Here is a 16,667-nt window from a genome sequence, read left to right as displayed (position 1 = left end):
TTACTAGGATTAAGCCAGGTGAAAGCTCTTAGCTTTATTCAGCACATAATAGTACTATATACATTTGTTATTAGGATTTAGTATGATAAACCATGCATTGTTCCTAGGATGTCCCTGGTGCTTCCAACCAGGTATTCGGTGCTCATTAATGTCCCTCTCTTTCTCTTCCCTGTCTTAATGAACATCCCTTTTCTGCTTCAGGGAAAGCACAAATTGCATGTAGACACTGGAATGGAAGGTGATTGGTGTGGCCTTATTCCTGTTGGACAGCCTTGCAATCAGGTTACAACGACGGGCCTAAAGTGGAACCTCAGTAAGTAAAGCCCTTGCACAGAGTGAGGCTTTCTCTTTTTTATATTTGTCTTTGGGATATATCTAGGAGTGGAAATGCTGGTTCATATGATATACCTCTGTTTAACCTTTCATTCAACTGCCAGATTGTTTTCCAAAGTGGCTTCATCATTTTATATTCCCACCAGCAATTGTATGAGGGTTCCAGTTTCTCTACATCTTCATCAACACTTGATATTATCTACTATTTTAATACATACCTTAGTGTTATCTCATTGTGGTTTTTATTTGATTTTTTCCTGGTAACTAATGGTATTGAACATCTTTTCATATGTTTATGGGCCATTTGTATATATTTTTTGAAGTAATGTCTGTGCAGATCTTTTGCCCATATTTTAGTCAGATTGTTTCTCATTTTAGCTTGAGTTGTGAGATACCTGTATATATTCCAGATACAAGTCCTTTATCAGATATATAACTTGTAAATATTTTCTCAGAATCTTCAGCTTATCTCTTGATTTTTGAAAATTTCATTAACTAAATTCATTTAATTTTGATACAGTCCAGTTTTTCCTTTTATTGATTGTACTTTCAGTGTCAAACCTAAGAACTCTTCATGATTTTATGTACTTGAAACCTAATTTACTTTCCCAGAGAGGTAGCTATTCTAACTAATGTAGCAAGTTCTTTTCATAATTAAAACTCTGAGATTTTATAAGATTAGCTGTTCTTATTAAATTTTAAAATGTTTTCCCAGTACTTACTAACTGCATTAAGTTCTAGTTATACTAAAACTATCTGCTTTTAAAAGAAAAATAAACGAAGTGGATCTGTTCTTGAAATAATGCTGATGCCAAAAGAGCCATCAGGCCTTGTGAATTAACTCTAGTCTCTTTAAGAATCACAGTAATTTAATCAAAGAGCCTGACTGATTATCAAAGGAATTCTCCCCTGATTGACCGATACCTCTATAGTTATAAAAAGTAAAGTAAGGAACCACGTCGTCATTCTTTTGTAGCATGTAAAGCTTTCAGGTTCCCACAAGGAAATAAATATTTCAAGAAAGAAATAATTTGAAGATGAAAAGATACTTTAAAAGAACTGTCCATGAGCCATTGCTGAAACAATTAGGGGGGAAATGAGATATTTTGAAGCAAGTGTCCAGAGAAGTCATCAGATTTGAAAAGAGGGTGAGAACAGATCTCCAGTGTACAGAAGTATGGAACAGGCCTTGAAGCTGGTTAGCTGAAACTGACATGACCTCCCATGAGAAACTTTCTGAAAACATTACAGCCAAAAACAATCATACTCTTCAGAGTTGCCGTTCTTTCCAAGGACTGTTCCTACAGTGGTGAGCCTCTGTCTGAATCGGTAGTGGCCTTACTCTTCAGAGCTGACACCAAGATAGGAGGAGCATTGAGCAAAGAGAAGTGAAGGTTGGCTATCTGGGCAGTAGCCTCCACTTCCTTTATTGTACAGTAATGGGAGAGTCATAGGATGAAACATGCTTCTTCAGGGCTCTTTAGAACACCCTCTTACATACTGGGTACCACGGTCATGTACATATCCTAATTCTGCATCATGAAGTTTATTCCAGGATGGGGGCCTTGGGTATGATGAGGGTAGGGCTTTTAACCTTCCTACCTGGGTTAATGTTTGATCCTGCCAAAATGCTACACACTATTACTTATTTATATATTTACAAATTAATTTTACTTTTGAAATCATTTTTTCAATACAACGTTATGAAAATAATTAGGAACTTCATGGAGTATTCAAAGTAATAGAGTTGAGACACAGTGTTTAATTATCTCTGTTAAAAGTGCTAATTAATGGGTCTCCCCATAGGTGATATAACCTCATTAAAAAGTAATAACAATTATGTGAAATGACATAATGTTGACTTGAAGAGAAGTAGAAGGATTTCTTTACCTGTGTTATAGGCACCAGAAATACCAAAAATGGTATTACCAGACAGCCCCCTGAGTTGAAGGGAGAGGGCTGTCCCCTCCTTGGTTCTTATCAGTCTCGAGAGAAATAATTCAAACAATTGACAGACAGCAACATCGTAGTAAAGCAAATTTATTAAAGAAGCAAGGCAGGCAAAGCTATCAAAATACGTATGGCATAAAATGCAGATGGGCTCTCAGCTTATCTGAGGAGCCAGCCTCGTAAGGGTTCAAAGGTTTTTATACTTTTCTGTCTGTAGGTTTGTGGGTTTTTTTTGTTGTTTGTTTTTTAATTCTTTATTGTTTAAAGTATTACATATGTCTCCTCCCCCCCACATTGACCTCTCCCCCCAGCACATGCCCTCACCCCCATGTTGTCTGTGTCCATGGGTTATGCTTATATGCATGCATACAAGTCCTTTGGTTGTTCTCCTACTCCCCCCGCCCCTCCGCCTTTGCCTCTGAAGTTGGACAGTCTGTTTGTTCTATGCTTCTATGTCTCTGGATCTATTTTTGTTCATCAGTTTATGTTCATTATATTCCACAAATGAATGAGATCATGTGATATTTATCTTTTTTAGTATAATGCTCTCCAGGTCCATCTATGCTGTTGCAAATGGTAAGAGTTCCTTCTTTTTTACTGTATAGGTTTTAAGATTCTTCTGCCAGATATCTTGGTACAGATTAGCTCTCAAGGTCTCCCTTTTACTTTTTTGTAGCTTTTGGGGGGAATGTTTGTATGTACCCCTTGTCATCTTGGCAAATCCTAAGATGGCTGACTTCTTTGTTCAGTGGGTGAGATAAACTCCCCTTTGTTCCTTCCCCCTTCACTCCCACTTGCCTTAGCATTTCCAGGGTGATTAAAGCTATGTGTTCTCTGCTTAAGGAGAAGAGATATTAATCATTTGTTCTCGCATGTTCTTGGTTGGGGGAGATAAGGTGTTGCTGCAAGCTGCCCAAACTGTTTGGCCTTGTTTAATTTTCTTTTCTTAGTTCCCTGTTCCACTTGCCCTGGAGTTTTTCTAGCTTCTTACTATCCTGTTACACCCGGAAGAGCCCCTGCTCTTGTCTGTGAAAGCAGAGGCCTGAGGTCAGTGTCATTTCGTCATTCACACCTCAAAAGTGACTGGTTGGGGCTGGGCCTAGAGAGGAGAATGGCAATACAGTAACTTAGTCAGGGGCTGTTACTTTTTGGGTCAAGGAAAGTAAGCAAGGCCTTAAGGAAGCATATCTGAGTCCTCCTCAAGTGGTCCCCAGGGTTGATTTCTTCCAGGCTACACTTATTCTAAAATCTGATGCCACACGTTCTAAAAGTAGTCCGACTTACCTGTTTCAATTTGCAGTATCTCCCATCATGTTCTGTCTTTAATAAAAAATAAGTGTGGTAGATGCCTATGTATCCTATCACCCAGAAGTCAATCTTTATAAATATTGTTGGTGCTACCTGTATTACAATACTTTATTGCATAATGGTGTGCTGTGAACATTCTGTGTTGTGTCTGGTTCAAGATTTTCTCGAGGGTGTATGCAGCTGGCATTAAAATAGCTACGTCCTAGATCAGTGCACTCTCACCTTTAAGGTACACCCCATATTGCTCTGACAGTGATTCTTCCAATGTGACCTCATCCTAGGGGCATTCAGAGTCCCCTCTCCAAGTCTCTACCCAGCTCTAGGAATTGTTAGCTTTGATCTTGTTTGCTGATCTGATCAGTGTCAATCATACCTCCATACCTGGTTGTGGACCCTGCTGGAGAGGGAAAGTACCTTCTCTAGTTACAGGTCATGCAGGTGTCCTTGTCCGTGGATTGCTACTGCCTTTTGCCAATTAGCCTTTGGGCTAACTTAGTTTATTCCTTATTAATTCTTAGTTCTTCAGACCCTAATTATCATCCTCCTGGCTATTCTTTACCTTTCCCATTTGTGTATGGCCTTTTTGTATCACAGAGACTGTGGTTAGTTAAAGGTAGTCACATTTATGAAGCTTTTTCTTTAAGATTTGTAATGTCTGTGTCTTAAGTCCTCTTTCTATTTCCCATGGTCATAAAGATGTTCTCATATTTTAGTTTTATGTTTTATTTTTAGGTATTTTCTTTCACTTGAAATTGATTTTTGTGTGTATGACATGAGTTAGAGATCCAATTTTGTTTTCCTTACTGATAACCAGTTGCCCCAGCATCATTTATCATCCTTTCTCCAATGATTTGCAGTGTACCGTAAGTTTTACTGTTCCTGAGTATGTTTCTTGAATCTCTATTCTGTTCCCTTGCTTACATTCTTCTTGTACTGATACCACCTGTCCTAAAATAATACATCTGTTATCTTACAGTTTTGGAGATGAGAATCTACAATGGGTTTTAGGGGACTAAAATCAAAGTGTTGGTAAAGCTGCAGTCCTCCTGGGGATTCCAATGGAGAATCCTTTTTTCACCATTTCCAGCTTCTAGCAGAGGTGGGGAACCTTTTTTCTGCCAAGGGCCATTTGAATATTTATAATATCATTCATGGGCCATACAGGTTATCAACTTAAAAGTTAGCCTGCTTTATTTGGTCAGATATTTAATTAACTCACCCCTAAGCCTGGGCAGGGCCAGCCCTAATGATTTTGTGGGCCTTATGCAGCCCTCGGGCTGGATGTTCCCCATCCCTGCTCTAGCGGCTCCCGGACCTCTCAGCTAGCAATTCCTTCCTCAGTCTTCAAGCTGGCAGCCTGACGTGATCACATCCCTCTGTGATGTCTGCTTCCATTGACACACCTTTTTCTCTGACTTTCACTGTTTAGGAATTTGTTGATCCTGGGACAAACCTGGGTAATCTAGGATAATCCCATTTTAAGATTTTCACTTCAATTACATTTTAAGATTTTCACTTCAATTACATTCCTTACATTTGTTATGTAAGGAATTTATTCTCAGATTCCAGGGACTACAATGCAGACATTTGGGGGGGGGGGGGGACCATTATTCAGCCTACTATAGCAGGTCTGTAATTGATGAATTAAAAAATTTTCTGAAATAACTAGATGCCCAGTGCATGAAAATTCATGCACTGGGCCGGGGGGGGGGGGGGGGGGGGGGAGGAGTCCCTCAGCCCAGCCTGCCCCCTCACACAGTCCGGAGCCCTCAGGGGCGGGAGGCAACCCAGCAATCAGGGGAAGGTGATGCCCCATCACACCTCTGCTGCTGCCACTGATGGCGCAAGCCTCGGCCGGCCCTGGTTACCTGAGCCTCGGGCAGCCCTGGGCAGCTGGGGGGCTGAGGGGACTGGGTGCCACCATCCTGTGGTTGTGGGCACTGCCATCTTTGAGGGTGGGGCAGTCAGTCAGCATATTCCCTCCTTATTGGCTATGGGCACCACCATCTTTGAGGGCTGGGCAATCAATTAGCATATTCCTTCTTTATTAGATAGGATACTTATTGAATACAATTATATCGTTGAATTTTAGCATGACTCTGAAAATTAATGTATGGAGGTTATTTCTATTGTCACTGAGAAACTGAATTTCGGTGTTGTCATTCATCTGGCCTCAGATAGCATGTGATAAAGACTCAGGACAAAATTAAAATAAAATTAAAAACAAACCAATTGTGTGCGTACAATTTAATTGGTGGCCACACACACACACAAAAAGAGAGTTACAATTTCCATTCAGTCTGATTTCTGATCCCCAAGGATTGTAGTCACATTTACAATTAGTCAAATGTCCAGTCTGATCCCTGGGAACCAGAAAAAAAATCAGAAGGTTTGCTACAGCTCCAACCAGCTGTGGGTTGTAACCAGTCTCTTATTAGACATACTCACCTTTTACTATCCTGCTTGTATTTCTTCTCTTTTCTGGCCTTTGAGATTATACTTATATGAGAAACTGGGAATGTCTATCAATGAGAAGCAACAATCAGATGTGAGATTAAAATAGTAAAAAAAAAAAAATGAAGGGTGAAAATTTGACACTTATATTTCTTTTATAGCCACATATTAGAATCTAAGGGCTCTAAAGGTCCTTAAAGAGCAGTCAAGTATTAATTAATTAATTCACTGGGCAAACAAACACCATCAAAGTACTAGGTCACTGCTTATACCACTATCACCTTTCTTTCTATCCTTCTGCACACACAGGCACTTGTGCCCACCTATGTATTGGTACTACCGTGTATTACAATTTGGGTTTTATTATTATATAGGTTCTGGGATATAAACTGACACTTTTGTTTAGTTCTGAATATGAGCAATTGAGGAATCATTACACAAAATAACAAGCATGGCACCCAACTGGCATGGCTCAGTGGTTGAGCATCAACCTATGAATGAGGAGGTCATGGTTTGATTCCCATTCAGGGTATATGCCCAGGTTGTAGGCTTTATCCCCAGTGTGGTGCATGCAAGAGGCAGAGGATCAGTGATTCTCTCTCATCATTGATGTTTATATATCTCTCTCCCTCTCCCCACCTCTCTGAAATTAATAAAAATGGATTAAAAAAAAAAGACAAACATGGGAAACTAGGACCCAGCTTTTATGAAGAAGGCAAAGTTGGGGTGGGGGGGAGGAGGTCAGTAAGCAGTACATATTATTGTTCTGGAGAGAAAATACAAAGAGGAACAATATTTTTGGGTTATGTTATTCTGAAGGATTTTCAAGTACTCTATTTGTAAACAAATAATACATTTTCAGACATTTCAGACTAATGACATATAGCCTACTACAAACTTGTATTAAATACATATTTCATTAACTCAGCTCCAATTCAATTTTTTGTGCTGCAGATTTGGAACTAGACATGAATGATGTTTCTTCTCTTTAGTTCTCACCCTTCTGTGATTCTACTGAGAGCATAAGGAACCAACAATGATTTACTATATGCCATAACCATCCCGCTTTGTTTTTAGAAAACGCCAACAACCTGACAACACATTTGTTATGGTTGATTCTTGGTATTTAAATATGTAAACAATTAACAGGCATTTGGAGGGAATATGATAAATGGGAATCTGTGAGGAGACAAATATTTCATTGACCAGCGCTCAGGAACGTAATAAAACTCAGGTTTGCCCCCCAAGTTGTTTAAATGAGTTGACTTCCTAGTATTTATGTGGGCAGGCTGACGGATGAGAATGACTCCAGTGTAAGCTCCAGGGTCCCTTTCCATTTCCCTCCTCCAGGTTTCACTTTTGTGCTGATTCAGACGTGAGCTCTGTGCATTCAGCCATCCAGCTAATATACCAAGACAGGAAAGCAATAACTTTTGATCATTGTATGAATTATAGAGAAAGAATCAAGGGGTGCAGGTGGATAAACTTTTATTCTGGGAACAGGTAAGTGGGTATAATTTTCTACTGGGTCCAAATAGCCATACTTTGTATTTTGAATAGCACGACCTGTCTTTTCTCCACACTCATTCTCATCCAGGTATAACATCAATGCTTTTATTAATGCAGAGGAAGTATTATTATTTCCATTTTATAGTTGGGGAAACTGAGGCTCATGATGTTAAGTGAATTGTCCAAGCTTATTTTCCTAACCTAGTCCTCTGTGCGCATGAAAAGATCCATCACTGATTATATGTATTTTTAAAAGCTTTGAACATGGTGAAATAACCTATCTCACAGTCCTTAGCCTGAATGAAAGTAGAATTTTCCCTGAATGTGGGCAGGGTTAGAGCAAAGGAGACAGAGAACTAACCTTTTCCATTAAAATCATGTTGGAAGCCCTTTTAAGACATTCCTTTGCATCCTGAGAGCCAGAGATCACAAACTAGAGCTCATGCAGGTTTGTGGCGCATGATGTAATGTGTTTCAGTGTAATGCAGGTCCACTCTGATGTCTGATCACTGGGGTGATTATAAACTGAACTCGACACTCATTGTTATTCTCAAGGTACTAGTGATAAGGAATCAAGGGAAAAAAAGTATTTACCTTTCACAAAGGAGGGTGGAGAATAAATGGTTAAGACAGGGATTTTGAATTTAAAGATTCAAGGGTGAAAAGGCACAGTGATAACAGAGCAGGACGGTGTGGTGGTGGGAGGCTGAGATCGTACATGGGTTTCTCAGCAGCAAACTGCTACTATGTCCAGAAGGTTACATAGAGGCCAAATTGTGAAAAAGCTGAAATATTTGGAGAGCAGTAGGCTTAAATTAAAGAAGGGGAAATTGTGCAGCCTTTAAATAGATCTCTGTATCTCAAAAAAAAAAATTTTTTTTTAAATATTTGCTTGATTTTTTTCTGCCTATAATTCGAGGGAAGCCCAAGGTACAGATTACAGAAAGTAAGTTCTCTGTCCAATAGGGTATGCCACAGAACCACACAGTGGAATTGAATTAGTGAGAGAGGGTAGAGATTTCAACATCCAAAAAAGCCCAGCCGTTGTGGCTCAGTGGTTGAGTCAGGAGGTCATGGTTCGATTCCAGGTCAGGGCACATGCCCAGGTTGTGGGCACGGTTCACAGTGGGGGACATGCAGGAGGCATCTGATCAGTGGTTCTCTCTCATCATTGATGTTTCTATGTTCCCTCTCCCTTCCTCTCTGAAATCAATAGAAATATACTTATTAATTTTTTTTTAAATGGCCAGAAAAGGGAAGAGATTAAGGCTGTGAGCCCCTTGACAAAGTAACTCTCTAAGATTAGTATATACCATGTTACTTACCTTCTATGTAATTTGTACCTTGAGTTTCCCTTGAGGAATACTAGAGGCCCGGTACACAAATTTGTGCATGGGTGAGGTCCCTCAGCCTGACCAGTGATCGACACCTATCAGGGGGCCAGCTGGCCAGGTGGTGGGACCGCGGGAGGTTGGCCAGCCAGTCAGGGGGGCTGGCTGGTGGGAGGAGGGGCCACAAGAGGTTGTCCAGCTGGCGCCCCCCAATCGAGGCCAATGGGGGGGCCAGCTGACCAGGGGGAGGGGCGGAGGGAGGTTGGCTGGCTGGCTGGGGGGAGGTTGGCAGGCCATGGGAGGTTGGCTGTGGGAGCACACTGACCACCAGGGGGCAGCTCCTGCATTGAGCGTCTGCCCCCTGCCGGTCAGTGCTCATCATAGTGACTGGTTGACCAGTCGTTCTGGTCATTTGGTCATAAGGGTCTCTTAGGCTTTTATATATAGAGATAAATAATGTTCTAAATTTCTCTCGTGCAGAATTCCAGTAGGGAAAGGTAGACAGAGTGCACTGGGGTCACTGATGGTGGCAAAGCATGGCCCAGGGCAGCAGCTCTCAAGTGCCACAGTGTCTCAATTGGTTGCGAATTATGTCACAAGTGATCTGTAACTAAGTGTAACTACTAGTGCTCTTGATCAATTTTTTTAATTCGTTAAAGCAGGTTAAGGTCACTCGTAAAATCATGTCTCTCCTGGTAATCACATGTACTTCCTTGGATTGAAAAGGAACCTGTAGAGCTAGAGTCAGGGTTATGGAAGTTGTAGATGCTTTCCCCCTTCATGTGCAGAGCCTCATTCTGTATGCAGAGCTGTTACTCAGTCACCACTAACTCATGGCAATCACAAATTAGAGTCTAGTGACTGAAAGTTTGTAGTTAACTGTGTTTTCTGTTTAACTTCATCCATGAATAAATTTTAATAATGAAGGTATGAATAGAAGAAGAAAAGGAGAGTAGTACAGCAGTCACTTTCTTATACTTGCACCTAAAAATTCTAAATTAAGTGAGGGGTAGACGGGAGTTAACTGCCATGTCAGTCAGCATAGTGAAACAGATTTAAGACAAATTTGTGACCTAGAAGTCCACAGATTTATTTTGATCCCTTCATGTCTCATTAAGAAAATGTCCCTCCTTGTTTGGTCTGATTCTATGTCCCCTTCTATGTAGAAGCTGTCCCTAAGTGATATGATCACAACCCATAACTTTAAAGACATCTAAATGCCATTGCTCCTCGAATGTAGATCCCTGGTGCCCAGAGAGTACCTGTACAGCGTTCTGGTTGGGTGAATCTTTATTGAATGAATGTCTAAGGACCTTGTCTAAGCTAATATGGCCATGACCAAATACTTGATTTCTGTCCCACTGGGTCTCTGTGTTTTCCCCACATCAGTAAATGAACACATACACAATTAATAGCTCAAAGCAAGAGCCTTATATTCATCCTTCTGTTCTCCCCATCTCCTCTACCATGATCCTAGCCCAGGCCCTCTTCGTTTCTCTCCTAGAATCTGCAACAGCCTCTTATTCGATCACCTCGTTTTATGATTCTTCACAAAGCAAACAATCTTTTAAAAGCCAAAATGAAACTATGCCACTCCCCCATTGAGAAAACTTTATTGCCTTGTGTTTACAATAAAAGCCATATGCCTGTCTGTGTCCTGCTCCAGGACTGGCCTCCTCCCAGTTCTCCAGCTGTACCACTCTCCCTGTCATTCCGTTACTAGTCACACTGACCTTCTGCTTCCTGCCTTAGGCTCTTTGTACTTGCTTTTTCCTCTGCCTGGAATACTATTCCTCACATCTCTCAATGGGTGTGCATATTGTATTATTTAAGCCTCAGCTTAGATCTTGTGTCTTCATGGAAACTATTTCTAATAAGTAGATCTAAATTAGCACCAATCCCTCCCCTCCCAACAAAACTCCCTCTAGCATATTGCCCTGTTTTATTGTCTTCACTGCAGTCATCACTGTTTGATAATCACCCTATTCATTGCTCTCTGTCTTCTCCTCATTAAAAGTTAAGCTTCAGAACAGCAAGGACATTAACTGTCTAGCTCTTCACTGTCTTGAATATTAAGTGTGGTTCCTGTGCAGAGTAAGCCCTGAGCAGATATTTGCTGAATGTAAACTCTCTATGGGATTGAGTCAGATGGCACATGCCAAAATGAAATCAAGAAAGAAGGCTCAGCCTAAGCCTGGGACCCTTTTATTCTAACTGTATTGTTGACAGTGAAAGACTAAGCCAGGGTTAGCTCTCCCAGGAAAGATAAGAATGGAGGACACTCAGCAGAGCGGAGGGTGAGTTGGAGATGGGCATCATGCCACACCTACAAGACTACGTCAGACCAAAGGCATGGGGGACGTAGAGAAGGCAGCACCAGGATGGAGTCAGAGACAATACCCAAGATGAATCTTAAATGTAATTTTTGCCAAGGCAGGCCTTTCTCTTTAACAGTCTGATTAGCTAAGATGTGCCTTGAAAAATCCCTCAAAACAGAAGTCTCAAAGGAGCCTTGTTCATCACTGTGATTCAGTTCTGCTTTGTCCAAAATCCAGGAATTTTCCATAGGAAGTCCACCCCTGGAGGATAGGCTCTCAATTGTCAGTTGTCCATAGTTCAAGGCCAGTGCCTATGAACCCTGATATCCACAGCTTCCCTTTCCTGAATCCCACCTTATTTTCTAGGCTTTTTCAAACTAAGTATTCCCCTTTGAAGAATATACCCCCACCAGATGTGATCTTCATTTTTCTGAACCTTCAAAGCATTTGCAAGTGTCACTTGAAGGCATCCATAGCCTTGGATGGTAATATATGTTTAAATGTCTTAGGTCCCTTTTCCTAACTAGATTTTAAATCCCTTAGAATCATTCCTGCACCCTCTAAAACACATGCCTTAGCCTTTAATGATCAGTATAAAGCTGCAAAGGAGGAGAGCAGTGCACTTAAAATTGGTTCTGCTGCTTGCTAGGTATGAGACCTTGTGATTTACTTCTCTGAGCCTACATTTCTCTTCTCTAAAATTTAAGTGGTGATAGAGAAGACAATTACCACATCATAGGACTGTTGAGAGGATTAAATGGATGGTGTGGATGCAGTGCTTGGCACAGAGTATAATAAGCAGTAAATATTAGGATGGTGATAACTTTTATGGTTACCCCAGATGTCCGTTTTAAGAGGATTCAAGAGTAGCCCGTGTCAAGTGACTGTGCTTATAATATTGATGACACTCTAAAATATGTACTGACTGTCATGGAGCCCATAATAAATATAGTACCAAAAATTCAGCCATGGATACAAGTCCATAGCCTTAATTGTGAAAAAGTTAACAGTGAAGAGTCACTTCTGAGTCTTATAAATAGGAAATTGGATTTCCTGATGGTAATTTAAATACTTTGGGAACATGAATACACCTGAAACACGCAAGTTGTAAGTGGGTGACTCAGAGAACAAGGGCAAGGAATACTGAAATAAGCAACAGCCAATGGCCACTTAAGCTCTTACAGAGCAAACTGCAGAAAATAAATTCATTTAAATATGCATGAAGCTTCTGAGTGGTGGAAGATGCCGAAATGGGGCTGAATGATTTCCTTTGTTATGTGTGTTCTCAGGTGTTAATAATGCCTGGCTTTGTGCCTTATACCTTTGATTAGAACAAACCCCAGAATCTTTTGCCTTTTAAATTGTTTTTAAAGTAATTTAGATTATAAAACAGGAAAATCCAGTCAAAGTACAGATTGGTTTCATTGATTTGGACAAGTGGATAGTTACTTTATCAGAAGATAGATGGATCCCAGAGGGAATGAGAAGTAATTCTGATTAAATTGTTAGAAAAGAGCTTTGGAGAGTCTGACATAATTTTGCAAAAACTTGTTATAAGTTTGAAACTTGCCAACCTCCTCCCTAAAATGCATGCAAAGATTTAATCCACCTCTCTGATGCTGTTTTGCACAGCAATTTAAGTTCTAAGACTCAATATACTCAATTGTAGACTGTAGGGTCTATTTAGAATGTATATCAGAATTATTACTCAGTTATTTCCAGTTCATCTGATCTTTTAATTTTCATTATGGGAACCACAGATATGAAAATCCTGGCATTTTATGTCCTTGTATACTCAAAAACAAATTTTATGGTTCTATAATTGAATAAATAAAGGAAAAGTTTCCAGAAAGAGGAGGCAGAAATAGCAAAAGCAAATTACCAACTAAAGCAGCAGTCGCCAATCTTTCAGACCTCACAGACCACCAGTGGTCTGCGGACCACTGGTTGGTAACCTCTGAACTAAAGGATTATAGTATTCCAGGCTATGTCCTACCTGGTTTTTTAAAGGGGAGGGATTTAAGGAAATTACAATTTGCCCTGCACACACTGGTTGTTGGGTAGCTTTTATTTATGGCGGTATTCCATTTTTTTACGCCAAGGCAGTGAGGAGACCTAAGCTACAGAATGGATGAACTTAGAAAAGGTTTTGGTAGCCCTGCCTAAAAACAAAAACAATCCAAAGAATTGCCAAGAACCATAAAACCATGAGTAAGGATATGAAATACATCAACTTGACTTGCGGAACATGGAAAAATATTAAATCTATTCTAATTCTATTATTGTTGTCCATGTATTTCTGTTTCAGTTATTACAGTCATTTCTATTTTGCCTTTAATCTATGAATCACATTAGATAAGTTTTTTGTTTAATTTTTTACTTTGGAAAAACACATAGATTTTCACAAGGGGTTTAAATACTTTGTAATATATGTATGAGCTTATAGCATATAGCCATATAGTTGAATATTTCTTTGATGTCAAAGACTCATTGTTTGTATGCTGAATTGTTTTCTTGGGAAGCTATGATGTGTTACAATTACAAATAATCTCTGAAGGGAAATCTTAAGCAACTATAAAAACAACAACACACAGTCCTATATTCCAGGAACATGGCGCAGCATTTGCAAGAATATTTCATAATAGGTCTAGGAGGTATTGATGTAGCTGAGGAATTCAGTAGTAGTAGTGGAAAGAGATGCGGCCAGAAACTTAGGTGGAATCAGATCATGATTGGGTGACACTGTGTCCTGTAAGAAGTTTGAATTTACTCTATAGGCAGTGGGGAAACATTTTAAACAGTTGAGAGATATGATCACCTTTTTGTTTAACAAAGATGACTCTAGAATCATTACATGGGTTAGATTAGGGAACGACAGTAAATAGATGTTGTTGTTTTTCCTTTTTAAAAATCAGATTGTATATGAAACTAGAACTTTTTGTCAGTTATCTGAATAAACATTCCAAAGAAGCATTTCTCACTCATTCTAAAGGGATAAGACCTATTGAGCGACAGTTTTGAAAAATGATGTCTACATTAAGTATATAATACTCTTTTTCAATATGTACCATTGACCTTTAATATTTAATATTTTTCCATGTTTCACAAGTCAGGTTTACCTTTAAAATTCAACTTTCATGTCTGCTTATGAAGGAAGGAGTCTCTTCCTCAGGCATATGATGTGTACCATCACTTGATTCTTTCCAGAAAAAAAAACACAAAATTGCAAGTGTCTTTTCTCCTTTTGAAATATGACAAACCTCTATTTCTGGAACTTTTCCCTGTTGCTCTGACCCAACCAAATGACCTAGGAATCTTTTGTTTAAAACAGAGTGATGCAATTTAAAGGACCAGATGTACCACAAATGAAGTTCTGTAGACATTAGAAAATCAAGTTACATACTCACAACTACACGTACCTACTCTACTGTGTTTTCAGCTCCCTGCTGCTGTTGGTAGAAGGATTATACTTCTTGGCAGGATTCAGATATTACCTACCGATGGTGAATATATCTTAATATGTCCTTATGTAGGAACTAACTTTCCTTGGTGCTTCTTTAAGAGCACATGTCTTAACAATAAATTGAAAAGCAGAATCGTCAGGAACTTTTTCTGTATGAAGTATTATTTCATCACTGCTTGTTTAGAGATTAAGTTACTTTTTTAATAGCTTTGTGAGATGTTTTTCTAACCTAGTGTAAATGAGCTATAATCAAAATTAGAATTCCTAATTCTGAGCTCAAAGAGTTGGAGACTAACCAAATCAGAACCTTCAATAATATTTATAAGGAAAAACCCATCAATCATTTATTCATTCCCTCTTCCTAGCTCTGCATACATTATGGAAAAATTTTTATCCGAGTTTGTATACTCGGATAAAAGCCTCTATGAAATTTGAATGTCAGACATATTAGCCTGTAGTATTATCTAATCAAAATTTGATTTGTAAGAGTAAATCAGCTAATGTATTCATAATTTTAATCATGTTAACAACTCTGAAATTGGCTGATAATTACTTTAGAATTAGAGCCTCTATTTTGTACATTGGTAATGTGTTTCCAATCACCAGCCAACATAATAACAATAACAAATTATACTTCTCTCTTCATTGAGATCATGATGGACAGCTGTAAGAGGATATTTCCACCAGAACTGAATATCACTTTTTTCCTGAATATTAAAATCTTAGGAAGTTTCTGAAGACTCATGTCCATGTTTAGCATTGTGCTAGTCAGTTCTGTCATGTTCCCAGTGGCTTTACTTCAGTGAAAGTCTGTGACCAACAACAGGCTTATCAATATCATTATCCCTGTCGGCAAAGTTTCCTAAGTACAGAACCAAGCAAAATGCTTTGTAAGCCACCTGAAAGCCAAGAATTTGGCCATTTAGCCTTACCCATGTTCATAGTAGGGATCCATCTAATTGACCTAATCAAAGAGGCCTCAGAAAAGAATATTTCATTGCCGCTGAATATTTCTAATGATGTGTTTTAAATCTGTACAATAAGGGTAAATTATGTTAACACAAAGATTTTAAACATTTTTTTAAATTGCAGAACTCTTTGCTCAACCAAAATTTTCCCTAGAACTTTAAACCATAAAAGTAGGTAAGCAACCCTTTTGTTTGAAGAAAGTGCATACAAATTCTATCACATATAGTGAGTTATCACATAGTTTGTATTAAATTCACTGATGTGAAGTCATAACATTGTACATATATTTCCAACTTTAATTATGGCCTTGCTTTATTTTTCCTGCAAGAAATAATAATTAATAAAATACTAAGTGAATATTGAGTATTTCCTTATGGACCAGAAATTCTTTTAAGTGCTTTTTGTGAATTGTCTCATATAATTCAATAGTGTCAAGGGCCATTTTACAGGTGGGGAAACTGAGATACAGAGGTACTAAGTTTGCTACCTAGGGTCACCAAGCCTTTAAACTGGAATAGTTCTCTGGCCATCTGATTCCAAAACCCTGTACTTAACAACTCATACACCACCTCTGACCTAAAGTAAAAAAAAAAAACACAAAAAACACAAAAAACCCTTCACCAGGATTTCAGAATTTGCAGGACTTACTATAGAGAGATATGTGTTAGATATACTTGAAGAGAATTTTACAGAGAATTCGTTGCTTTATGGCTTTCTGATAAGTTAGCCTACAGGCAAGGGTTTGGTTTTATTACGTTCTTTGCTATCTATCTCTGCAACTATTTTTGAAACAAATGCAGTTATCAAGCCTGGCTGGGCACTGGAGTTACATGGGGGCTTTACTATGTACCGATGTCTGTACTTTTATACCCCACCTAGGGGGTCTGATTTCACTGGTCTCAGGGATGGCCCCAATGCTTTTGTGTGTGTGTGTGTGTGTGTGTGTGTGTGTGTGTGTGTGTGTGTGTGAAGCTTTCCAGGTGTGTCCTGGGCAGTCAAGGTTAAGAAGGGCTACATTGAAAGCTAAGGTGC

At 39.2% G+C, this 16,667-nt stretch overlaps 1 protein-coding gene across 1 annotated transcript in view; it reads left to right on the top strand.

The window, feature by feature from the left end:
- TPK1 (thiamin pyrophosphokinase 1) overlaps positions 1-16,667 on the top strand; it is a 286,110-nt gene that overhangs the window by 210,514 nt on the left and 58,929 nt on the right. Inside the window, exon 7 of the mRNA XM_081102719.1 lies at positions 202-313. Within this exon, the coding sequence (XP_080958845.1) occupies positions 202-313 (112 nt within the window). The remainder of the gene's footprint in view (positions 1-201; positions 314-16,667) is intronic.

Source organism: Myotis nattereri (assembly GCF_964212035.1).
Source record: "Myotis nattereri genome assembly, chromosome: 11".
Classification (NCBI taxonomy): Eukaryota; Metazoa; Chordata; class Mammalia; order Chiroptera; family Vespertilionidae; genus Myotis; species Myotis nattereri.
Note: the sequence above shows the minus strand (reverse complement) of the source record. Positions and strands in the feature narration are given on the sequence as shown.